General features: G+C 43.1%; 2 protein-coding genes across 6 annotated transcripts in view; one reads left to right on the top strand and one right to left on the bottom strand.

Annotated features, from left to right (window-relative positions):
* THNSL2 (threonine synthase like 2) overlaps window positions 1-27581 on the bottom strand; it is a 51933-nt gene that overhangs the window by 8036 nt on the left and 16316 nt on the right. For 2 of the 5 annotated variants that reach the window (XM_072126290.1, XM_072126294.1), the window contains exons 1-3: window positions 6463-6608; window positions 1304-1534; window positions 986-1180 (exon numbers count right to left, since the gene is read on the bottom strand). In XM_072126290.1, the coding sequence (XP_071982391.1) occupies window positions 986-1180; window positions 1304-1526 (418 nt within the window). In that variant the 5' untranslated portion in view covers window positions 1527-1534; window positions 6463-6608. Of the gene's footprint in view, window positions 1-985; window positions 1181-1303; window positions 1535-6462; window positions 6609-24574; window positions 24627-27235; window positions 27319-27581 lie in introns of those variants that run through there. The other 3 variants (XM_072126292.1, XM_072126293.1, XM_072126291.1) reach the window with 2 other exon arrangements.
* LOC140081975 (fatty acid-binding protein, liver-like) lies at window positions 21815-24819 on the top strand. Its single transcript, XM_072126295.1, has 4 exons — window positions 21815-21974; window positions 22418-22590; window positions 22693-22782; window positions 24707-24819. The coding sequence occupies exons 1-4, from the start codon at window positions 21908-21910 to the stop codon at window positions 24758-24760; spliced, it is 384 nt and encodes a 127-aa protein (XP_071982396.1). The 5' UTR covers window positions 21815-21907; the 3' UTR covers window positions 24761-24819.

Here is a 27581-nt window from a genome sequence, read left to right as displayed (position 1 = left end):
CTTTATGAGCACAATGTACCCTGTAACATCTGATGGCTACTTTCAGCAGGATAATGCGCCATGTCATAAAGCTGGAATCATCTCAGACTGGTTTCTTGAACATGACAATGAGGTCACTGGACACAAATGGCCTCCACAGTCACCAGATCTCAATCCAATAGAGCATCTTTGGGATGTGGTGGAACGGGAGATTCGCATCATGGATGTGCAGCCGACAAATCTCCGGCAACTGTGTGATGCCATCATGTCAATATGGACCAAAATCTCTGAGGAATGCTTCCAGCCACGAAGAATTGAGGCAATTCTGAAGGCAAAAGGGGGTCCAACCCGTTACTAGCATGGTCTACCTAATAAAGTGGCCGGTGAGTGTATATTCTCTGTAGCAAAGAATAAGATAATAGTATTAAAGGAAAGCCCTTTCATATGTGCTATAAAGCCTTTTACTGCCTTCAATTCACAAATACAAGACGGAAATCAATGAAGACCATCTGATGTGTTTGTGTATCTTCTAGTGAACTTCTTCGACATCACGACATGACTTCTACGACATGACTCTACCAAGAAGAGCAACCACAAAGCTAGTGCCTCTACCAAGAAGGGAAACCACTCTGGCTTCACTATGCGACTGCACAGGCATGGGGAGCTTCAGTATGAGGTAAGTATAAAGGTTTTTTATTATAATTGAGGGGACATAGGGACTCGCTAAAGGGCGATCTGGGAAAATAAACAGCTGCTCCATGGGTGGCCCTCTGGGTGGTTTAGTATTAAAAAATTGCCCTGGGTTATTTATCATATGCCAACACTTGTGCGCCAGCAACTCATACGAAAAGCCAGCGGAGCCCACCCCTGGCTGCCCGACTCCCCCACCTTCACACCCTTCCACACCCTCTGGCAATAAGCTATCATTTCTCACATATTTTGGTGCAGAAGCCCCCTAATAAATATACCTTTGTATGCCTAATTCTTCAGAACCATAGGAACTTACCAACCAAGATATTCACATGTCTGTTGTTCTTTTTCAAGAAGTAATCCAAAAACTGCCCCACACATGACATCGCAAGATCCTTAAAGGCGTGAGTAGCTCCGTGCCACATCTCCAAGACACTGAGATCACTTTTCAGCCTAGACACTGGCACAACATCCTTGTGCCTAAAGCGACCTAAGGCTTTGTCTATCAGACCTAAAATATACAAATATTATTGGTACATAAAGGCCTGAAACTGCCAGACTGTTATTATGAATATAAATGAGTACTTCCCCCACCTCCCCGCAGGAGGCAGGTGTATGACTATATATAACTTACCATTGAGATCACTTCTAGGAATAGCTTCAGGGGGGATAAAGAGAGCGCATACTTCCTTCACTAAGTCTTTGTAGGAGAGAGATCTCCATGTTGTCAGTGTTACATTGTTCAGTTTGGGAATGTGCTCCGGCATAAACAGGCCTCCATCAGCTGCAAAACCAGCAAATAGTACTCCTTCAAAATCCACACCCACCACACCTCCACGTGTGCTAGTGTACTGCATACTTTAACCTGTGGAGGGAGTCATTATAACTTTTAGAAACCAATAAAAACACAAAAAATAACAATACTACTGATATAATACTGCCCCCTCTGTACATGAATAAAACTACTATAATACTGCCCTCTATGTACAAGAATATAACTACTATAATACTGCCCCCTCTGTACAGGAATATAACTACTATAATACTGCCCCCTATGTACAAGAATATAACTACTATAATACCGCCCCCTATGTACAAGAATATAACTACTATAATACTGCCCCCTATGTACAAGAATATAACTACTATAATACTGCCCCCTATGTACAAGAATATAACTACTCTAATACTGCCCACTATGTACAAGAATATAACTACTATAATACTGCCCCCTATGTACAAGAATATAACTACTATAATACTGCCCCCTATGTACAGGAATATAACTACTATAATACTGCCCCCTATGTACAAGAATATAACTACTATAATACTGCCCCCTATGTACAGGAATATAACTACTATAATACTGCCCCTATGTACAAGAATATAACTACTATAATACTGCCCCCTATGTACAAGCATATAACTACTATAATACTGCCCCTATGTACAAGAATATAACTACTATAATACTGCACCCTATGTACAAGAAAATAACTACTATAATACTGCCCCCTATGTACAAGAATATAACTACTATAATACTGCCCCCTATGTACAGGAATATAACTACTATAATACTGCCCCCTATGTACAGGAATATAACTACTATAATACTGCCCCCTATGTACAAGAATATAACAACTATAATACTGCCCCCTATGTACAGGAATATAACTACTATAATACTGCCCCTATGTACAGGAATATAACTACTATAATACTGCCCCTATGTACAAGAATATAACTACTATAATACTGCCCCTATGTACAAGAATATAACTACTATAATACTGCCCCCTATGTACAAGAATATAACTACTATAATACTGCCCCCTATGTACAAGAATATAACTACTATAATACTGCCCCCTATGTACAAGAATATAACTACTATAATACTGCCCCTATGTACAAGAATATAACTACTATAATACTGCCCCCTATGTACAAGAATATAACTACTATAATACTGCCCCCTATGTACAAGAATATAACTACTATAATACTGCCCCCTATGTACAAGAATATAACTACTATAATAATGCCTCCTATATACAAGAATATAACTACTATAATACTGCCCCCTATGTACAAGAATATAACTACTATAATACTGGCCACTATGTACAAGAATATAACTTCTATAATACTGCCCCTATGTACAGGAATATAACGACTATAATACTGCCCTCTATGTACAAGAATATAAATACTATAATACTGCCCCCTATGTACAGGAATATAACTACTATAATACTGCCTCCGATGTACAAGAATATAACTACTATAATACTGACTCCTATGTACAAGTATATAACTACTATAATACTGCCCCTATGTACAAGAATATAACTACTATGATACTGCCCCCTATGTACAAGAATATAACTACTATGATACTGCCCCCTATGTACAAGAATATAACTACTATAATACTGCCCCCTATGTACAGGAATATAACTACTATAATACAGCCCCCAATGTACAAGAATATAACTATTATAATACTGCCCCCTATGTACAAGAATATAACTACTATAATACTACCCCCTATGTACAAGAATATAACTACTATAATACTGCTCCCTATGTAAAAAAATATAACTACTATAATGCTGCTCCCTATGTACAGGAATATAACTACTATAATACTGCCCCTATGTACAAGAATATAACTACTATAATACTGCCCCTATGTACAAGCATATAACTACTATAATACTGCCCCTATGTACAAGAATATAACTACTATAATACTGCCCCCTATGTACAAGAATATAACTACTATAATACTACCCCCTATGTACAAGAATATAACTACTATAATACTACCCTCTATGTACAAGAATATAACTACTATAATACTGCTCCCTATGTACAAAAATATAACTACTATAATACTGCCCCCTATGTACAAGAATATAACTACTATAATACTACCCCCTATGCACAAGAATATAACTACTATAATACTGCTCCCTATGTACAAAAATATAACTACTATAATACTGCCCCCTATGTACAGGAATATAACTACTATAATACTGGCCACTATGTACAGGAATATAACTACTATAATACTGCCCCCTATGTACAAGAATATAACTACTATAATACTGCCCCCTATGTACAAGAATATAACTACTATAATACTGCCCCCTATGTACAGGAATATAACTACTATAATACTGCCCCCTATGTACAAGAATATAACTACTATAATACTGCCTCCTATGTACAGGAATATAACTACTATAATACTGCCCCCTATGTACAAGAATATAACTACTATAATACTGCCCCCTATGTACCAGAATATAACTACTATAATACTGCCCCTATGTACAGGAATATAACTACTATAATACTGCTCCCTATGTACAAAAATATAACTACTATAATACTGCCCCCTATGTACAGGAATATAACTACTATAATACTGGCCACTATGTACAGGAATATAACTACTATAATACTGCCCCCTATGTACAAGAATATAACTACTATAATACTGCCCCCTATGTACAAGAATATAACTACTATAATACTGCCCCCTATGTACAAGAATATAACTACTATAATACTGCCCCCTATGTACCAGAATATAACTACTATAATACTGCCCCTATGTACAGGAATATAACTACTATAATACTGCCCCCTATGTACAAGAATATAACTACTATAATACTGCCTCCTATGTACAGGAATATAACTACTATAATACTGCCCCCTATGTACAAGAATATAACTACTATAATACTGCCCCCTATGTACCAGAATATAACTACTATAATACTGCCCCTATGTACAGGAATATAACTACTATAATACTGCCCCCTATGTACAAGAATATAACTACTATAATACTGCCCCCTATGTACAAGAATATAACTACTATAATACTGCCCCCTATGTACAGGAATATAACTACTATAATACTGGCCACTATGTACAGGAATATAACTACTATAATACTGCCCCCTATGTACAAGAATATAACTACTATAAAACTACCCCCTATGTACAAGAATATAACTACTATAATACTGCCCCCTATGTACAAGAATATAACTACTATAATACTGCCCCTATGTACAGGAATATAACTACTATAATACTGGCCACTATGTACAGGAATATAACTACTATAATACTGCCCCCTATGTACAAGAATATAACTACTATAATACTGCCCCCTATGTACAAGAATATAACTACTATAATACTGCCCCCTATGTACAGGAATATAACTACTATAATACTGCCCCCTATGTACAAGAATATAACTACTATAATACTGCCCCCTATGTACAAGAATATAACTACTATAATACTGCCCCCTATGTACAAGAATATAACTACTATAATACTGCTCCCTATGTACAAAAATATAACTACTATAATACTGCCCCCTATGTACAGGAATATAACTACTATAATACTGGCCACTATGTACAGGAATATAACTACTATAATACTGCCCCCTATGTACAAGAATATAACTACTATAATACTGCCCCCTATGTACAAGAATATAACTACTATAATACTGCCCCCTATGTACAGGAATATAACTACTATAATACTGCCCCCTATGTACAAGAATATAACTACTATAATACTGCCCCCTATGTACAGGAATATAACTACTATAATACTGCCCCCTATGTACAAGAATATAACTACTATAATACTGCCCCCTATGTACCAGAATATAACTACTATAATACTGCCCCTATGTACAGGAATATAACTACTATAATACTGCCCCCTATGTACAGGAATATAACTACTATAATACTGCCCCTATGTACAGGAATATAACTACTATAATACTGCCCCCTATGTACAAGAATATAACTACTATAATACTGCCCCCTATGTACAAGAATATAACTACTATAATACTGCCCCTATGTACAGGAATATAACTACTATAATACTGCCCCCTATGTACAAGAATATAACTACTATAATACTGCCCCCTATGTACAGGAATATAACTACTATAATACTGGCCACTATGTACAGGAATATAACTACTATAATACTGCCCCCTATGTACAAGAATATAACTACTATAATACTACCCCCTATGTACAAGAATATAACTACTATAATACTGCCCCCTATGTACAAGAATATAACTACTATAATACTGCCCCTATGTACAGGAATATAACTACTATAATACTGCCCCCTATGTACAAGAATATAACTACTATAATACTGCCCCCTATGTACAAGAATATAACTACTATAATACTGCCCCCTATGTACAGGAATATAACTACTATAATACTGCCCCCTATGTACAAGAATATAACTACTATAATACTGCCCCCTATGTACAGGAATATAACTACTATAATACTGCCCCCTATGTACAAGAATATAACTACTATAATACTGCCCCCTATGTACAAGAATATAACTACGATAATACTGCCCCCTATGTACAAGAATATAACTACTATAATACTGCCCCCTATGTACAGGAATATAACTACTTCAATACTGCCCCCTATGTACAAGAATATAACTACTATAATACTGCCCCCTATGTACAAGAATATAACTACTATAATACTGCCCCCTATGTACAAGAATATAACTACTATATCTGTCCTCCCAGGACCTCAGCTTACACATCCTATGAGTATAAAACTTTCCTAGAATATTTATCCTGTGTTACAGCCAGGGTGGAGAATGAAGGGTTACTCTGAGAGGTCAGGGTGACAGTAACACATGCAGTGGAAGTTAAAGGGGCGGTTTATATAGTACCTGGTCCGAAGCCTCCTGCGGTTACTTCAGGGCAAAGCACAATTGTACTTTCCTGCGATTCCCGTATTAAAAAATATCCACATAAAGTTGTAGAACTTCAGGGAGATCCTATAGAGTTCTCCGTGCGAGACGGATGTGCCCTCTGCCCCCTGGTCCCGTGACTGTGTCTGTCTTAAAGGAGCAGCACTAAAGCTCAGTGAGAGGGAGAGGAGTCAGTGTGTGGTGCACAACTCTGCTGCTCCAGATATCACTCATAGAGTAATAATAACACGTCCAAGATCCACAGAATCACTTGCTTTTCTATGGATCTGAGACTCATTGACCTTTCACGCAGGGAAGGGTCTAACCTTCTAACTTCTGAGTCTTGGCTGTGGATCAATGGGGAAACGTTATATGACTTATTCAAGTTATTCTGGGATGAGAATTACAAAATCGATATCCATTGTGCCCACCCCATGTGACTACTATGGCACCCCCAGATCCTCCCTCATGACCATTCATTGTATGTATCCACCTAAACTGCCGGTGGGGCATGGGCACACCTAGCACTAAGACCGGTCATCTATCATTCACATTGACTACCGTCTCTCTAGTTTGAGGATGTGAGCATGAAGCCTGCTGCAGGTGGACGGAGAGCGGGCATGACTATCTGGACTGGGAGGGGGCTATAGACTTGGGTTTGAGTTAATTTGGGGGAGGAGAATGCAATCTAAGTTGATAGGGGGTTTTAAAATGGGGGTAGTGAGTTTTTTAGGGCTGGCAGGAAGGGCAAGCCTCATTGTGGCCAGAAAATTTTTTCACCCGCCCTTCAATGAGTTGTTATGTATAGGGAACGCTCATGCGTTTGTTGGGGAGTAGGGTGTTATAGTCTCCAATGGTTGGTCTAGGGCCAACCTCTTCGCCACTCAGCTAGGAGGTTGGCGGCAAGTGGAGCTGTGGGTGTGGTTCTTGTGTACTGAGTGTGCAATTTTTGGTTACAGGCGACTTGTCTATCTACAAGGTTTGTTATAGTCTGGAAGGCATGCTAATTTTAGTGGTGTTGCCAAGAGCGCAGCTATCATTACCTATAATGTTATGTTATAATTAGAGATGAGCGAGCATACTCGTCCGAGCCTGATGCTCGTTCGAGTATTAGCGTACTTGAGTCTCCCATTGACTACAATGGGGCTCGTTATTCGAAATGAGCACTCGAGCATCGGGAAAAGTTCATCTCGAATAACGAGTACCCGAGCATTTTAGTGCTCGCTCATCTCTAGTTATAATGTCATTTCTAAACTGACATTTTTCTATCTTTCAGATTGTATTCAAGTATTGTTATTAATAAAGCTGTGACCATTCATCTTTCCAACCCAAAACTGTCTCTGCGTTTTATTAGTGAGATGGGTGGTTAAGCTAGAAGTGTATGGTTTTTCCCCAGCCCATGATCTCAGTCATTGCCGGGTCAGGATTTTTAGAATTTCTCAGTCTTGCGTGATCAGTCTCCAGTGTTCTATCTTAGGCTATATTCACACGAACGTATGGGGGACATATATACGGCCGCCGTATATACGGCCGATATACGTCCCCCATACACTTCTATGGGCGCACGGCACCCTACGGGAGCGGTACGGTGCCGCACATGTGCGGCACCGTACCGTTCCGTACCCGGGAAAAAGATAGGACCTGTCCTATCTTTTCCCGTAATACGGCGCCGTGCGCCATAGGTTGCTATGGAGAGGGGCGGGGGTGAGCTGCGCTCACCTCCTCCTCCTCTCCCCGTACACTGCCGTTGCCCGCTACGGTACGGTACGGGCGGGCAACGACAGTGTGAATGTAGCCTTACCATGAGATAGGTCTGGCCTCCTGCCCTCATCCAGCCATAGCCAGACTGATCAGGTTGGCTCCTACGTAAGGCAAAGTAAAATGTAAAAGTAGTAGACTGAATGCTAAAGTCTTCTCTATCAAGGTGCTGATTCTCAGTTATATCTATTGCAAAAAAAAAAAAAAAGCCCCATAAAAATCAAATAATTCCCATCTCTAATTAGTGATAGTCACTCAGCTTTCCAAGAATGCTGAATTGCAAATATCTTATCAATCAGGTGTGTAAGATAGTCCGTGTCTCTGTAGCTTCCCATACACTATACAATTACCAATAGTCACTAGTGATGGGAATTAAGGCTCTTTTTAGTGAGCTGGATCATTAAGCCCTGCTCATTAAAATGAGCCGACTCTTCTACTGAAAGGCTCCCTATTACAGGGAGTCCCCTACTTGAGAACACCTGACTTAAAGACAACCCCTAGTTACAAATGGCCCTCTGGTAATTGGTAATTTACTGGACTTTAGACCTAGACTGCAATAATCAGCTGTAACAGATATCACAGGTGTCTGTAATGAAGCTTTATTGTTAATCCTGGTTCTTATGACAATCCAACATTTTTTAAATCCATTTGTCACAGAGACCCAAAAAATTTTGTCTGGGGTTATAAAATATACAGTTCCGACTTACATACAAATTCAACTTAAGAACAAACCTCCAGAACCTTTCCTGTACGTAACCCAGGGACTTCCTGTACATGTATAATAGGGAGCCTCAGTCCAGTCAGTCATCCTTCTCCACACCACTTGGGGAGCCGATTAGTGGTGGGGTTGCTCACTGCAGGGAGCAGACTCCCATTGTTCACATAGAAGAGTCGACTCTTAGAACCGGTCATAACATCCTCAGTAACAGGGGGTGAGCGACCGGGCCAAAAAGGAGAGGGGGGCCCGTGGCTGCTGCAATTCAGTGTAAGAGCATCTGCTCTGCTCTCATACAGGAAAAAGACAGATTGTATCGGGCAGATGCTATTACATTGAATTGTAACGGGCCACCATGTCGGCCTGACACTGCTCTAAGCTGTAGAGTCATGGGGGAGGGTCCCTGCACTGCCACCATACATAGTTGATAACATGGACGTCTCCCACGCCAACAACGCCATAATTGTGCTGCCGGTGCTGGGACACTTACATCCCATGGAAGCGTGTTAAATTAGTAATAAAGGACACCTATTAGGATAGGGCCAGGTAATGAGGTAATTATTAAACACTGGGGCATTCAATAAGAATAGGGACATAATACAGGGGGGTTCTCATCAAGACCAATTTGTCATGCTTGTGCAGCGCTGCGTAATCTGTGTGCGCTATATAAATAAAGAATTATTATTAAGAATTATTAAGAAAGGGGGCACTTACTAACAATGGGGCCAAAAAGGGGGCACCTACTAAGAGGGCACTAACTATAAAAAGAGGCAAATATGAATAAAGGGGGAAAAAAGTAAACAAAGATGGAAACAACAAGGAAGTTGATAGTAACTCTTTAAGTTCTTAACTTAAAGGACATTATAACATCCTTGAATGGAAAAAAAACTTCAGAAAGTGAGTTTATAAAATTATGCAAATGAGACACTCCTTCCTACATCACCACAGAGCCTCTTGCCTAAATTTACGCACGCCCCACCTCTGTTCATCGCAGCCTGGTCCCGACTATTGAATGAGTAGACAGACAGTTACGTCACGATCAACAGACGCAACCAGGCTACAACAGGGGTGGGGCATCCACAAATTAACAGCCGGCAGAGCCAAGAGGTGCTCTGGTGACATAAGCCAGAGCACCTCTGGCTTATTTGCATAATTTTATAAACTTGCTCTCTGGAGCTTTGTGCCTTCCCAGGATTTAATAAAAATGGTTTCATCCCCTAGAAGACAAAAAGAGCAAGTAAGTTAGGGCAGTCTACCATCAGTAAATCTGATGCTAGATGTCCATTAAGTGGGGACACAACCTAAAAAAGGAGCTTAAACCTTGGTAAGGAAGTTAGGACAATTAACCAATAAAAGGACAATTAAACTTATAGCACTGAGGAGGGCACTAATCCAAAGAGGGAGCAAATGAATCAGTGCTAGGTAAGTGAACAGCATTAAACTTCGAGGCAGGGGTACACTAAATTTTGGTAGGTAGGGGGCCCTGTTAGGAATTTTGTCACTGGGCAAAGTGAACTAAAGTTCACCTCTGCCTCGAAGTTTAATGCTGTCCCCTTACTCATGCCTGATATTCAGGAGACCAGACCAATTCCCCCAAGTAAAACTGGGACCCATCATTGCGACCCTAATCTGGAACTTATTGTTTAGGTCCAGTAGAAATCCTATGTTGTGAAGGACCAGAAAAAGAGTCAAAATATTCTTCAAGCTAGGGGAGGGTTATGTGAGAGAGATACTAGAAAAAAGACCTAGACTAATAGGGGCTTATTTACTAAGGGTCCGCGGGACAGCAATTCCATCCGGTTTTGCGAATATTTCTGATGTGCGCCGAATTGCACCGGGATTTTGGCACACGCAATCAGATTTTGGCGCATCGGCTTGCACGCAACAGAAATCGGGGCCGTTGGACAACCCGACGGATTCGGACTAACCACGGAATTTAAAAAAGAATTGTGTCGCGAGATCAAGCACTCACATGCACCAAGAAGAAGAAGGTGAACTCCGGCGGACCTCGGGGCAGAAGTGACCTTAGTGAATGGCGGCAGACCCGAATTCACGTCGGACAATGCACCGTGGGATCGCGCCGGGACCGGGTAAGTAAATCTCTTAGAGAGTTGTGATGTATGGTCCACCTGAGACTACCTATGAATTTTGGGGGCACAAGGAATAGCTTAGAGGTCAAACACAAGGACAAAGGTTACCTGGAACTGTCTACTGTGTAGTGAAGTGACCTCCACTGGTGGAAGATTGTAACCATCTATTTTACTGCAGCTCCAAGGCCACAAGACCTATAGTCCCTTATCTTTTCAGTCGTTCCTGCAAACTACTGTGACAAACCCAACATATCTACTCAGGACTGTGTTGTCTCTATTTTGGTTGCTCTATCTCCACCTTAAAAAACATGGAGAGACGCACAGATGAGTAGCTCAGTGTTCACTTACACGCACAAGGGGCAACTATACGTTATTACAGTATTTCCAAAAATAAAAGAAGTTTCTTCAGTGAATATAAGGGAAGGAATAACCTGTAAATAGAACTCAGGTGACAATTATTTCTATATTTTCTCTTGATCCTTCGCCATGAGTGACGGAGCCGTCGATTACTAATCATGTCACCCTTGCACCTTGATATGAGGACACGCTAGACTGTGATAAGGAAGTGTCTGCATATACAACGTGGAAAGCGCTCGATCAAATAATCCAGCCTCTCCGATCAGGCTCTGCAGCTGATAAGAAGCAATATAGACCTCGGCTGCCCACGCAGCACACAGATCAAAGTAACCCCTAATAACCCCAAATATATTGGACTGATAAAGACACAGAAACAAAGTACACAAGACACTGAGAGATTACAGCTTCTAGGCCCCAAGGGTAAAAGTAATTCTGGGGTCCACTGTGCACCTCCAGATATTACCTGACCCCTGAAAGTTTATAAATACATAGTGACACATATTCTAACCAGTCAGCTGCCCAGACCCTTCCTTTATCTGTGTTGTGGGGTCCTGTCTATATCCTGCCGCTTAGCCCCTACCTCTGACTCCTTCTGTTATGTGGGGTCCTGTCTATATCCTGCCGCTTAGCCCCTACCTCTGACTCCTTCTGTTATGGGGGTCCTGTCTATATCCTGCCGCCTAGCCCCTACCTCTGACTCTTTCTGTTATGTGGGGTCCTGTCTATATACTGCCGCCTAGCCCCTACCTCTGACTCCTTCTGTTATGTGGGGTCCTGTCTATATCCTGCCGCCTAGCCCCTACCTCTGACTCCTTCTGTTATGTGGGGTCCTGTCTATATCCTGTCGCCTAGCCCCTACCTCTGACTCCTTCTGATATGTGGGGTCCTGTCTATATCCTGCCGCCTAGCCCCTACCTCTGACTCCTTTTGTTATGTGGGGTCCTGTCTATATCCTGCCGCCTAGCCCCTACCTCTGACTCTTTCTGTTATGTGGGGTCCTGTCTATATCCTGCCGCCTAGCCCCTACCTCTGACTCCTTCTGTTATGTGGGGTCCTGTCTATATCCTGCCGCCTAGCCCCTACCTCTGACTCTTTCTGTTATGTGGGGTCCTGTCTATATCCTGCCACCTAGCCCCTACCTCTGACTCTTTCTGTTATGGGGGTCCTGTCAGTATCCTGCCACCTAGCCCCTACCTCTGACTCTTTCTGTTATGTGGGGTCCTGTCTATATCCTGCCACCTAGCCCCTACCTCTGACTCTTTCTGTTATGGGGGTCCTGTCAGTATCCTGCCACCTAGCCCCTACCTCTGACTCCTTCTGTTATGTGGGGTCCTGTCTATATCCTGTCGCCTAGCCCCTACCTCTGACTCCTTCTGATATGTGGGGTCCTGTCTATATCCTGCCGCCTAGCCCCTACCTCTGACTCCTTTTGTTATGTGGGGTCCTGTCTATATCCTGCCGCCTAGCCCCTACCTCTGACTCTTTCTGTTATGTGGGGTCCTGTCTATATCCTGCCGCCTAGCCCCTACCTCTGACTCCTTCTGTTATGTGGGGTCCTGTCTATATCCTGCCGCCTAGCCCCTACCTCTGACTCTTTCTGTTATGTGGGGTCCTGTCTATATCCTGCCACCTAGCCCCTACCTCTGACTCTTTCTGTTATGGGGGGTCCTGTCTATATCCTGCCATCTAGCCCCTACCTCTGACTCCTTCTGTTATGTGGGGTCCTGTCTATATCCTGCCACCTAGCCCCTACCTCTGACTCTTTCTGTTATGGGGGGTCCTGTCTATATCCTGCCGCCTAGCCCCTACCTCTGACTCCTTCTGTTATGTGGGGTCCTGTCTATATCCTGCCGCCTAGCCCCTACGTCTGACTCCTTCTGTTATGGGGGGTCCTGTCAATATCCTGCCGCCTAGCCCCTACGTCTGACTCTTTCTGTTATGGGGGTCCTGTCAGTATCCTGCCACCTAGCCCCTACCTCTGACTCTTTCTGTTATGGGGGTCCTGTCAGTATCCTGGTGCCTAGCCCCTACCTCTGACTCTTTCTGTTATGGGGGTCCTGTCAGTATCCTGGTGCCTAGCCCCTACTTCTGACTCTTTCTGTTATGGGGGGTCTTGTCAGTGTCCTGCCACCTAGCCCCTACCTGTGACTCCTTCTGTTGTTACGGGTCCTGTTAGTAGTGCAGTTTATAATAAAGATGATTAGGCTGATTGGGACTTACATGTCTTCTCTGATGATATCTCTGACCCAGACATCACCTCTCTTATGCTCCTGCTTTTTGAAGTGTAATGGACAAAACAGAACTCATAATCTGTACACAACCTAACACATCGCTCCCACCATCACATTGAATGGCTCTACACCCTTGGTTCCACTAGTTCCACTACCCTGGAGTAATTGTTGACTCTAATGTATACTTTATGCCTCACATCCAGGCCCTCACTTAAACCTGACACCTCAAGAACATCTCTCGCATCTGATCTTTCCTCAACCCAAGGGGATCACTATAGCACCGAGGCAGCAGGCCCGCTGTCTTGGGGTTGTGCTGGACTCTGACCTTTCCTTTTCACCTTATATTCAATCTCTTGCTCGCTCTTGCCGTATGCATCTCAGAAACATCTCCAGAATCCGGCCGTTTCTGACATTTGAAACTTCTAAAATGCTAATTGTTGCACTTATACTTGAAGGAGGGAGCCACAGCACCAAAGATGAAGTTCAAGAAGATTTATTTACATGTGCAACCAAACATGTTCAGCGCGACGTTTCGATTCGCAATGAATCTTTATCAAGCATAAAAAATGGCTGACGCCCGTACATATATATACAAAACACACTCAGTGACGTCATTTCCCTTGTGACGAAATACATAGTTAATGAGGTATACAATTCATATAAAATACATTGAAATAAGAGGAGGGCTATACTCCATAGGTGAATCTTAATAACAGTGAATATTGTGAATTTCATAATTAATAAAAGACACCAATGACAGACCATCCAAATCAGATAGTCCTTGGTAGTCATAGGTGATTAAAAACACATGTGTCCCCGTCAGAAATTTGTTGATGAGGCGTCTCCATGGGGCCAGTCCAAAGGCTCTGCAACAGCGCATGCGTAGTGAGCGAGGTTGTCATAGCGACTCCAGTCACCTGACCGGTATCGGCATCCATAGTGTTTGCTTCGATCATGTGATACACCCCGTCCACGAAGCGTACCGGAGGTAAGTACAATCAGAAAAGTACTCATAATCAGACTGTAAATGGCGTAAATATCTAATAGTATCTAATAATTTAAACGCTACGTGGCAAAACCGGGGTCCACAACTATACGGCAGAAGTATATTGAGGAAATATCTAAAAGGAAACCCTATAATACAAGAATTAAGTTTGATTAGAGGGTCAAGCATTCACCAAGAGCATACATAATAGGCCTCCTGAGGTACGTGGGGCTTACCAAGGCAAGTCAACAAGTGTCCAAATAGGACCAAGTCACGACCGGCACAAAATTGATTGTACTTACCTCCGGTACGCTTCGTGGACGGGGTGTATCACATGATCGGAGCAAACACTATGGATGCCGATACCGGTCAGGTGACTGGAGTCGCTATGACAACCTCGCTCACTACGCATGCGCTGTTGCAGAGCCTTTGGACTGGCCCCATGGAGACGCCTCATCAACAAATTTCTGACGGGGACACACGTGTTTTTAATCACCTATGACTACCAAGGACTATCTGATTTGGATGGTCTGTCATTGGTGTCTTTTATTAATTATGAAATTCACAATATTCACTGTTATTAAGATTCACCTATGGAGTATAGCCCTCCTCTTATTTCAATGTATTTTTTATGAATTGTATACCTCATTAACTATGTATTTCGTCACAAGGGAAATGACGTCACTGAGTGTGTTTTGTATATATATGTACGGGCGTCAGCCATTTTTTATGCTTGATAAAGATTCATTGCGAATCGAAACGTCGCGCTGAACATGTTTGGTTGCACATGTAAATAAATCTTCTTGAACTTCATCTTTGGTGCTGTGGCTCCCTCCTTCAAGTATATTGACTCCTGGTTTCCGGCATCAGAAACTTCGGCCGCGGCCACCACCATAAACTGCTCCTCATTAGAGACGGATTGCTGTCCTACCCCTCCAATTGTTGCACTTATTCACTCTCGACTAGACTACTGTAACTCCTTACTAATCGGTCTTCCACTCTCTAAACTCTCTCCTCTTCAATCTATTCTTAATGCAGCAGCCAGGCTCGTCTTTCAGGCCAAACGCTACACGGATCCCTCCAGTTTGTGCCAATCACTGCACTGGCTACCTGTCTCCTTCCGTATTCACTTTAAAATAATAACCCTCATCCACAAAGCTCTGAATAATGCTGCACCTCCCTATCTCTCTTCTCTCATCTCAGTCTATCGCCCTTCCCGTGCTCTTCGATCTGCCAGTGACAATAGATTAATCTCTACCTTAATTCGAACCTCCCATGCACGTATCCAGGACTTCTCCCGAGTTGCACCAATTCTCTGGAATGCCCTTCCCCAGACTCTGAGACTAATACCCACCCTCCAAAGCTTCAAACGTGCTCTTAAAACCCATCTCTTTAGGCAAGCCTATCACTCTCGCTAACTGCATGAAATGTCAACTCTCCCTTTACTAATCCATCCTATCTCCCATCTGTTATCTGGCAAACAACTGATATATACCAAGCTCCAGGCTTCTCTGCAGTCTTTTTCACCTAGGACCCTGTAAATAAGATGGCGGCTGATGGCTGGTTCAAGCAGCAACATCGTTGTTTAGTAAATTATTTATTAAATTATTTTATATTGTTCCCTTATAAAGAATGGCTGGACCATTATACAACCTCTTGTGTCACCCCCTCATCCTCATAGACTTTAAGCTCTTGTGTCACCCCCTCATCCTCATAGACTTTAAGCTCTTGTGTCACCCCCTCATCCTCATAGACTGTAATCTCTTGTGTCACCCCCACATCCTCATAGACTGTAAGCTCTTGTGTCACCCCTCATCCTCATAGTCTGTAAGCTCTTGTGTCACCCCCTCATCCTCATAGTCTGTAAGCTCTTGTGAGCAGGGCCCTCACTCCTATTGTTCCATATGACTGTTTGTTCTTTGTAATGTAATATAGTTGTATATGTCCCCTATGATTTGTAAAGCGCTACGGAATTTGATGGCGCTATATAAATAAAGATTATTATTATTATTATTATTAACCCAAGGCCTACAAAATTACTAGTCCATGCCCTCATCATCTCTTACTTGGACTACTACAACTTTCTTCCCAGTGGTCTCCCAGATAATAATCTTACACCGCTCCAATCCATCCTGCCTAGCTTACTCTTCTCACAACTGTCCCAGGTCTTCTCCCGTGCTTCTCCCATACACTGGAACTCTCTACCAAAATATATAACATTGTTCCTCACCTTCCAAACCTCAACCTAAGCTGAAAACCCATTAGTTTTCAATCTCATTTCCATAATGAGTACACATCCAGAATAGAAGGAATAGCTTTCAGCCAAATTAAAGGGGTTGTCTGCTTTCAGCAAATAGTCAATATTGTTTGCGTAGTGAAAAGTTGTACAATTTTCCAATATACTTTCTGTATCAATGCCTCACCTTCCTTCTGTGTTTACTTCCAGTAGATAGAAATCTGTAAATATGTAATTGCATGAACCATTGGTATCACAGAGAGTAATCAGAGCCGTGTGATACTAAATGCACCTGTGTGTCCATCACTAGGCCATGGACAGATTTCTATCCACTGGAAGCACTGGAAGTTTTTTTTTTTACAATTTTTTTTTACTATTCTTAGATACTAAGCCTAACCAACTACCTTAACATTCCTTCCTTCTGTTAGCTGGACATTGAACTGCTGGACGAAGACAAGAAAAAGAAAAGTTACGAAAGCTTTCTACAAGTGTGTATCCTATGAGCCTCTCCATGTCTAACTCCAGAATTCCTCTGTGCTCAAGTCTTTATAGTATTTTTTTTATTATCCACTATGTTTTACCAATTCTACACAGTTCTCAGACAAACAAAGGGGTTCTGGATTCCCCAATGTCTTTACCACTAATAATCTACCCAGAAAAAGAAACCTGTTTTCCATCCCTCTAAACATTACTTCTATGCAGAGATATCAGCATCTACTATAAACCTTACTACCTTCTTCCAGTAGGGGGCTAGTTTAGATGCCAAATGATGATGTCATCACAGCGGGCAGCTTCAGAGCCCCACACAGCCGCGCCGGGGAATATTGTAAGCTGGGTTAGGCCATCAAACTAATATGCAAGGAACATAACTGGCATTTTTAATAAGTAACATAACTTATACATGAATGAAAAAGGCAAATTCTTTTAGGTTGAAAGAATGGACGCAACTTTTTTTCTGATATATTTTTAACACCAATTACCTGTGAACTACAAGGCACTAATAACCAAAGTCCCAAAAAATAAATATTTGTCTGAAGAATTGTGCCAAGTTTGACATCAGAGAAGGGGGAATTGTTAGTTGGAAGGGCTACATAAAAGGGGGCATTAAAAGTGGGTTGGCTACTGCAAGGGGGATCATCATCAGTTAGTTGAAAGAAGGGTAGTGTAACGGGTCACACAGACAACAGAACTAAAAGTCTCTATGGGAAGAGTCCGGAGGGAGGAGTCTGTGGACCAATGGACCCTCTGGACCACCGCAGGAGTTGGTATGAGGCCCGCGGTGGCAGCCAAGGTACAGGGATGTGCAGGAAACAGTCCAAGCCTGGGATGACAGCATCAACACAGAGGAACACTGGTGACACTGGCACGGACTGCAGACACCGCTGGACTGGAACCCTGGAAGGCACAGCAGGAAGCGTATGGGAACGCTGGAGACAGGAGACACAGAGGCGTCTGGAAACGCTGGAAGACAGGACACACCAGGAGCGTATGGGAACGCTGAAGACACAAAGGAACACAGGAAAGCGTCTTGAAACGCTAATGGGCTTTCTCTTCCACAGGAACGGCTTAGGGAAGCCTGGCATGGAAACCATAGGAGATCCTAGGAGAAGATCCGGCAGGGAGAGAAGGGAGGTGCCGGATTATAAGGGCGAGCCAGATTAGCAGGAGCCAATCAGGAGGACGCTGGCCCTTTAAGGCTAGAGAAGTCCGCGCGTGCGCCCTCTACACGCCGGGAGCCGGAGCACAGACAGGCGCCAAGAGAGGTAAGTGAGGGCAGGGAGACGGGGACCGGCAGGCAGCGGAGCACGGGTGTACCCGCGATCCGCGACATGGATCGCGGGAGCACCCGTGACAGTACCCCCCCCCCCTTTAGGGCCCCTCCTCTCTTCTTCTTCAGCCTCTTCTTTCGCCTCCTCCAATTCATCTTGGTGACGGAACACCTAAGGAGTAAAGCAGAGACAGGACAAACTTGCATAGACTCCTCTTCAAGCAGTACAACCAGAGGCTGAAGTGGCTCTTGGGAGGCCGGAGCAGCACTGGGAAGCTGCGGAGGCTGGAGCGGCTCTTGGAAGCCGGAGGCTGGAGTGGCTTCTAGGAAAGCCGGAGAATCTGGAGAGGTCACTGGGAAGACCGGTGGAGACACTGGAGCGACCTCTGGGAAGGCCGGTGGAGACACTGGAGCGACCTCTGGGAAGGCCGGTGGAGACACTGGAGCGAACTCTGGGAAGGCCGGTGGAGACACTGGAGCGACCTCTGGGAAGGCTGGTGGAGACACCGGGGCGACCTCTGGGAAGGCCGGTGGAGACACCGGAGCGACCTCTGGGAAGGCCGGTGGAGACACTGGAGCGACCTCTGGGAAGGCCGGTGGAGACACTGGAGCGACCTCTGGGAAGGCTGGTGGAGACACTGGAGCGACCTCTGGGAAGGCCGGTGGAGACACCGGAGCGACCTCTGGGAAGGCCGGTGGAGACACTGGAGCGAACTCTGGGAAGGCCGGTGGAGACACTGGAGCGAACTCTGGGAAGGCCGGTGGAGACACTGGAGCGACCTCTGGGAAGGCCGGTGGAGACACTGGAGCGACCTCTGGGAAGGCCGGTGTAGATACTGGAGCGACCTCTGGGAAGGCCGGTGGAGACACTGGAGCGGCCTCTGGGAAGGCCGGTGGAGACACTGGAGCGACCTCTGGGAAGGCAAGTGGAGACACTGGAGCGACCTCTGGGAAGGCCGGTGGAGACACTGGAGCGGCCTCTGGGAAGGCCGGTGGAGACACTGGAGCGACCTCTGGGAAGGCAAGTGGAGACACTGGAGCGACCTCTGGGAAGGCCGGTGGAGACACTGGAGCGACCTCAGGGAAGGCTGGTGGAGACACTGGAGCGACCTCAGGGAAGGCCGGTGGAGACACTGGAGCGACCTCTGGGAAGGCCGGTGGAGACACTGGAGCGACCTCAGGGAAGGCCGGTGGAGACACTGGAGCGACCTCAGGGAAGGCCGGTGGAGATACTGGAGCGACCTCAGGGAAGGCCGGTGGAGACACTGAAGCGACCTCTGGGAAGGCCGGTGGAGACACTGGAGCGACCTCTGGGACCTCTGGAACACCGGAGCCAAGCGAGGCCGACTTGGAAGCCGGACTTGTGGTTGCTGGCAATCAAACAGCTGCAGAGGCATGGAGACAGGCTGGACTGGCTCTTGGAAGGCCGGAGCAGCACTGGGAAGCTGCAGGAGTGGAGCCTGTGGTAGCCGGGAGTCTAGCAGCTGTTGGAGCAGGGTGGCAACCCTGCTCAGATCCTCTCTCCAAGAAAAAATCAGTTGAGACTGCTGGGTGACCTCTGCCAGCAATTGGTCTGAGTCATTAGAACAGTCCATGTCCTTGACAGGATCCATGGCCTTGGCGGGGTCCATGGCCGGATCTTGCTGTAACGGGTCACACAGATAACAGAACTAAAAGTCTCTATGGGAAGAGTCCGGAGGGAGGAGTCTGTGGACCAGTGGACCCTCTGGACCACCGCAGGAGTTGGTATGAGGCCCGCGGTGGCAGCCAAGGTACAGGGATGTGTAGCAAACAGTCCAAGCCTGGGATGACAGCAGCAACACAGAGGAACACTGGTGACACTGGCACGGACTGCAGACACCGCTGGACTGGAACCCTGGAAGGCACAGCAGGAAGCGTATGGGAACGCTGGAGACAGGAGACACAGAGGCGTCTGGAAACGCTGGAAGACAGGACACACCAGGAGCGTATGGGAACGCTGAAGAAACAAAGGAACACAGGAAAACGTCTGGAAACGCTAATGGGCTTTCTCTTCCACAGGAACGGCTTAGGGAAGCCTGGCATGGAAACCATAGGAGATCCTAGGAGAAGATCCGGCAGGGAGAGAAGGGAGGTGCCGGATTATAAGGGCGAGCCAGATTAGCAGGAGCCAATCAGGAGGACACTGGCCCTTTAAGGCTAGAGAAGTCCGCGCGCGCCCTCTAGCGGTGAGAGCGTGCGACTGCAGGCAAGGAGCAAAGACAGGAGCCAGGAGAGGTAAGTGAGGGCAGGGAGACGGGGACCGGCAGGCAGCGGAGCACGGGTATACCCGCGATACGCGACATGGATCGCGGGAGCACCCGTGACAGGTGGGCAGCATAAGTTTTTCCATTTTGAAGGAACTCAACCATTAGAAAAAACAAAAAAAAAATAGAATTAACCACCTCTGCTCCTTTTCATCTTGATCTAGGAATAAACTAGAAAAGAAACTTATAATTAGCAGCACGGAGTGCGGAGACAAGAAGTCCGGCACTCCAGGCAACAAATTATACATGAGCCTGCACCTTCCTCTCTCATGCTGGCAGCATGGGAGAGCACAGAGACATCACAAAAGAGTCATGAATTATGAATTCATTTCCTTTCGCGTGAAGGTGCAGAGGCATAATTAGCGGCCTGGAGCTCCGGACATCTTGTCCCTACACTCTGGGCTGCTAATAATACGTTTCTTTTCTAGGTGATCCCGGTGTGTCAAGACTAGTGAAGGACAGTGCCAGGATCAAAATCAAGAGGTGCGGAGGTAAGTATTTCTAGTTTTTTTTTGTTTGTTTTTTCTAATGGTTGATTTCTTTTTAAGGCAGTTGGGTCCCATAAATTATGACATATTGAAGAAAAAATAATCATTGTTAACTATGTACAATATAAAACAAAGTAACTAAAAAATAAAGCAGTGTCTCTAAGAAGGCTGTAAGAAATAGAAGGAGCCACTATGAGATGATGACATCTTAAGGCTCCAACCTCTCCCCTCTATCTCTCCTTAGGCACAGGAGACTTTTTATCTGCCAGCGTTGGCTTTGATAGCAGTAAGCATTTGTTATCACTGGGAGTTATTACATTGTGGTCAGCATGACCATTGCTCTGCAAGGCAAACGTTAATGTTTGAGCCAAGTTATAAAGGCAGCGATGACATCACCTCACCTCTGATCAGCTTGATAAATCCAACCATATAAGCCCGGCTTGCCTAACGTACTTCTACATTTCATCTTCCTCTATTTAGCTCGCTTTGTAGCTGAAGACTTCTCCCAAAAATGTCATTCGCTGGAACCTATGAGCTACAGTCCCAGGAAAATTTTGTGCCCTTCATGAAAGCCATTGGTAAGTGACATTTAATGGTTAATGGATAAAGCAGAAGTCTAGATGAGAAGATAGAGGTTGAGTGGTGGTTTAGTGAGGTAGCACCAAGTATCCTACATAATGAAGGAGGAGATACCAAGGCCCAAGAATCCTAGTAGGTTTTTCTCCATATTTGTTGAGTGATTGGGAATGTTCGTTTGTCTTACCCTTGAAGAAAGGATTTCTACTTCTTAGTATCTGTAGAAACACAACAAATTAATGCTCAGCCAATCACTTTCTATGGTCTTTAACCATTGGCTATTGGCTGAGCAGTAAAAAAATTGCATTAACGTTTTAAATGTCTTTGCCTTCATGGGTCGTCCAACCTCAACTCTTAGGATATTGTCAAAGTCTTGTGGAGGTCAAGTAATATTTTCAAGGTTTCCCAATGCCTTGTGGTTGACTTTCAATGTTCTCGACCACAGGTCTTCCTGATGACATCATTGAAATGGGAAAAGATATCAAGAGTGTGACACAGATCGAGCAGAACGGAAATCACTTGATCGTTACAGTGACCACAGGCCCCAAAGTCCTACGTAACGAATTCAACCTTGGGGAAGAGTCAGAAATCGAAACACTTACAGAAGAGAAAATCAAGGTGAGGATATCATAGTTAGTGTCTTCAAAGACTTAGAAACTTAACAGGTTTGTACAAGGACTGATGTGGCCAATCATTGACTAACTCTGTTGTTTCTTCTAGACCACCGTTAATCTGGTAGATGGAAAGCTGGTTGTGCAACTTAAGGCTGTCCACTCTGTTACAGAAATTTCCGGAGACATCCTAACCAATGTGAGTTTTCTTTGACACTTTAAAATGATCAAAGATGAATAATTATATGGTGAAAACTGGAGAGCGCAGAAGCTCATATAACCATCAGATAACAAGGGAACCTGTCAGAAGAACCTGTCCTAATAAAACACTACCAGTATGTTCTCAAGCATCTTAAAGGGAACCTACCACCACGAATCTACCTGTAAAGGTAGATCGGGTGGTAGTTGGATCAATAGGACATGAGGATAGGCCTTTTAAGGGCTAATCCTCACGTCCCCGCACTTTTTTGGTAACTTTTATTATCCCTATATGTAAATTTTGTTGTGCGGCTACTGGGGCGTGGAGTACCCGCGCCTGTGCAGCTCCGGCTTCGGAGGAGTGACCACACATGGGCATGTGCAGACGGTGGGTTCGTCGGACGAAAGCGCGTAGCTACGAGGAGCTGTGCACCGAAGATTGTGGGTAGGAGGAGTAAAGAGACTACTGTGGCGTGGAGCACCCGCGCCGTGTAGCCGCAGATGCGGCTACTACACGCCCCAGTAGCCGCATAACAAAATTTACATACAGGGATTATAAAAGTTACCAAAAAAGTGCGGGGACTTGAGGATTAGCCCTTAAAGGGGCTATCTTCATGTCCTATTGATCCAGCTACCACCCGATCTACCTTTATAGGTAGATTCGTGGTGGTAGGTTCCCTTTAACACTATCTACATCATGTTTCATTCATGGCCCAGTGCAGTGGCATCATCCATAAAAATCAACTTTGAAGCGAGATATAAATTGGTTGTATAAAGTCACGGAGGTGGAGAGATCAGCACTGAAGTCAAGCTCTCCTCACCTCAGAATGGCCCCTTCCTCCATCTAGGTACATAAGTAATTGGTTCCCCTAAAGTTTGGTGATTGATTTCAATCACAGCAGAGGGTGTGGAGAGCTTGACTTCAGTGCTAAATTCTTCAACTCCATGATTTCATACAACCAATTTTGAAAGTCAATTTTCTGGATGATGCTACCACGCTGGGCCACAATAGAAACATCAGCTGAAAGGTGTTAATCCTACTGATAACATTCATAGTGGTTATTACATAAATTCTGCTGACAGGTTCCCTGAAGACATCATAGACCCTAAACCGGTTTCCCAATGCTTCCATTATGATTTCTTCCTGGTGTCAATTTATCTCTTCATCCTGGTTCTTCTTGACCTGAAAGAAATGACTACTTATCAATGGCCAGACTGGATTTCCACCTAAGCCATTGATTGGTCAAGCAATATTTCCTGCATATTGAGAAGAACCAGCAAGAAGAGAGCAATGGGAAGTATCAGAACATCAGTGACATGGGACATGGTTCTGCCGAACAATCCCTAAAACTTTTGGGTCTATTAACTTAAATAGTAGCATATTTCATTATGTCTAGGTTTGGGTGTAGATCTTAGACAACATTGTAAAGAGGTTTTGCAGCAGCAGACCCAGTTCATTTTTATTACATCCCTGGATAGTGTCCAAATAGAGAAATTTGGGACACTAAATTTCTGGTCCATACGGTCCTGTGGGTCGTAAAATGTCCCAAACATAATTTCTGTGACCCAGACAAAGTCCATTTAATCTGTTGCGGTACCGCGGAGCTTATCACGATAACATAGCAGTTGCCGAGTTTGTAATTTGTCCAACTGATGCCAAGAAGATATCACAATCTGTGACTGCAGCTTAATCTACTGTATTCTCTCCTTATCAATGTGCCAAATATAACAGTATAATAAATCCATCTCTGATACATTAGTATAGTACTAGTAGTTCTAAATTGTTATATTACCTGGTTGAATAGAGGGAAGGATTGGATAGTAGATATCTCGTACCACAGGGTCCTGTTACGGAGAAGGCAATCACATAGACTGTATAATTACATGATCACGTGTGTAATATGTCTATCATTGTGTATTCTCAGGTTATGACTCTGAAAGACATCGTCTACAAGAGAGTGAGCAAGAGAGTGGCATGAGATGAGACCGATCTTATTACTTTTACTGTGTAAAATAAAAGGAAATATAAAAAGATAAACATTTGCCTTTTGTTTACTGTATATTATACAAAAATATCATCATATTCTTGTACATAGGGGGCAGTATTATAGTAGTTATAGTCTTGTACATAGGGGGTAGTATTATAGTAGTTATATTCTTGTACATAGGGGGCAGTATTATAGTAGTTATAGTCTTGTACATAGGGGGTAGTATTATAGTAGTTATATTCTTGTACATAGGGGGCAGTATTATAGGAGTTATATTCTTGTACATAGGGGGCAGTATTATAGTAGTTATATTCCTGTACATAGGGGGCAGTATTATAGTAGTTATATTCTTGTACATAGGGGGCAGTATTATAGTAGTTATATTCTTGTACATAGGGGGCAGTATTATAGTAGTTATATTCCTGTACATAGGGGGCAGTATTATAGTAGTTATATTCTTGTACATAGGGGCAGTATTATAGTAGTTATATTCTTGTACATAGAGGGCAGTATTATAGTAGTTATATTCCTGTACATAGGGGGCAGTATTATAGTAGTTATATTCTTGTACATAGGGGGCAGTATTATAGTAGTTATATTCTTGTACATAGGGAGCAGTATCATAGTAGTTATATTCCTGTACATAGGAGGCAGTATTATAGTAGTTATATTCTTGTACATAGGGGGCAGTATTATAGTAGTTATAATTGTGTACATAGGGGGCAGTATTAAAGTAGTTATATTCCTGTACATGGGGGGCAGTATTATAGTAGTTATATTCTTGTACATAGGGGCAGTATTATAGTAGTTATATTCTTGTACATAGGGGCAGTATTATAGTAGTTATATTCCTGTACATAGGGGGCAGTATTATAGTAGTTATATTCTTGTACATAGGGGGCAGTATTATAGTAGTTATATTCTTGTATATAGGGGGCAGTATTATAGTAGTTATATTCTTGTACATAGGGGGCAGTATCATAGTAGTTATATTCTTGTACATAGGGGGCAGTATTATAGTAGTTATATTCTTGTACATAGGGGGCAGTATTATAGTAGTTATATTCCTGTACATAGGGGGCAGTATTATAGTAGTTATATTCTTGTACATAGGGGGCAGTATTATAGTAGTTATATTCTTGTACATAGGGGGCAGTATTATAGTAGTTATATTCTTGTACATAGGGGGCAGTATTATAGTAGTTATATTCTAGTACATAGGGGGCAGTATTATAGTAGTTATATTCTTGTACATGGGGGGCAGTATTATAGTAGATATATTCTTGTACATAGGGAGCAGTATTATAGTAGTTATATTCTTGTACATAGGGGCAGTATTATAGTAATTATATTCTTGTACATAGGGGGCAGTATCATAGTAGTTATATTCCTGTACATAGGGGGCAGTATTATAGTAGTTATATTCTTGTACATAGGGGGCAGTATTATAGTAGTTATATTCTTGTACATAGGGGGCAGTATTATAGTAGTTATATTCTTGTACATAGGGGGCAGTATTATAGTAGTTATATTCTTGTACATAGGGGGCAGTATTATAGTAGTTATATTCTTGTACATAGGGGGCAGTATTATAGTAGTTATATTCTAGTACATAGGGGGCAGTATTATAGTAGTTATATTCTTGTACATAGGGGGCAGTATTATAGTAGTTATATTCTTGTACATAGGGAGCAGTATTATAGTAGTTATATTCCTGTACATAGGGGGCAGTATTATAGTAGTTATATTCCTGTACATAGGGGGCAGTATTATAGTAGTTATATTCTTGTACATAGGGGGCAGTATTATAGTAGTTATATTCTTGTACATAGGGGGAAGTATTATAGTAGTTATATTCTTGTACATAGGGGGCAGTATTATAGCAGTTATATTCCGGTACATAGGGGGCAGTATTATAGTAGTTATATTCTTGTACATAGGGGGCAGTATTATAGTAGTTATATTCTTGTACATAGGGGGCAGTATTATAGTAGGTATATTCTTGTACATAGGGGGCAGTATTATAGTAGTTATATTCTTGTACATTGGGGGCAGTATTATAGTAGTTATATTCCTGTACATAGTGGGCAGTATTATAGTAGTTATATTCTTGTACATAGGAGGCAGTATTATAGTAGTTATATTCTTGTACATAGGGAGCAGTATTATAGTAGTTATATTCCTGTACATAGGGGACAGTATTATAGTAGTTATATTCCTGTACATAGGGGACAGTATTATAGTAGTTATATTCTTGTACATAGGGGGCAGTATTATAGCAGTTATATTCCTGTACATAGGGGGCAGTATTATACTAATTACATTCCTGTACATAGGGGGCAGTATTATAGGAGTTATATTCTTGTACATAGGGAGCAGTATTATAGTAGTTATATTCCTGTACATAGGGGGCAGTATTATAGTAGTTATGCAAAAAGGTGGGATAGAACAAAAGTGTAAGCTCACCTGTAGAAAATGGGTGGGTCGCTCCGTGTAAATGCTGCTGTGCTCGCCGGGACTAACAAGCCTGGTCCGGTCCCAGGTAGGATATGCAAGAATAAACAAAAGGAGAAAAGCGTCCTTCGGCACCAGCTTCAGTAAAAATTTTGAAAGTTTATTAGTATCAAAAAAGAGTGGTTAAAATCGCAAACATAGTGAAAAAATAACAAAACATGATAAAAACATGTTTGTACAAACAGGACTGGGTGACGCGTTTCGGACCTTTACATTTTTAGCGGTCCTTACTCATACCTAGCAAGCATATAGACTGACCGACATTTAAAGCCCAGATCACATGTGAAAGACCTGCCTC

Source organism: Engystomops pustulosus, chromosome 1 (genome assembly GCF_040894005.1).
Source record: "Engystomops pustulosus chromosome 1, aEngPut4.maternal, whole genome shotgun sequence".
Taxonomy (NCBI): domain Eukaryota; kingdom Metazoa; phylum Chordata; class Amphibia; order Anura; family Leptodactylidae; genus Engystomops; species Engystomops pustulosus.
The sequence above is the reverse complement of the archived record's forward strand: the minus strand, read 5'-3'. Positions and strand labels throughout refer to the sequence as shown.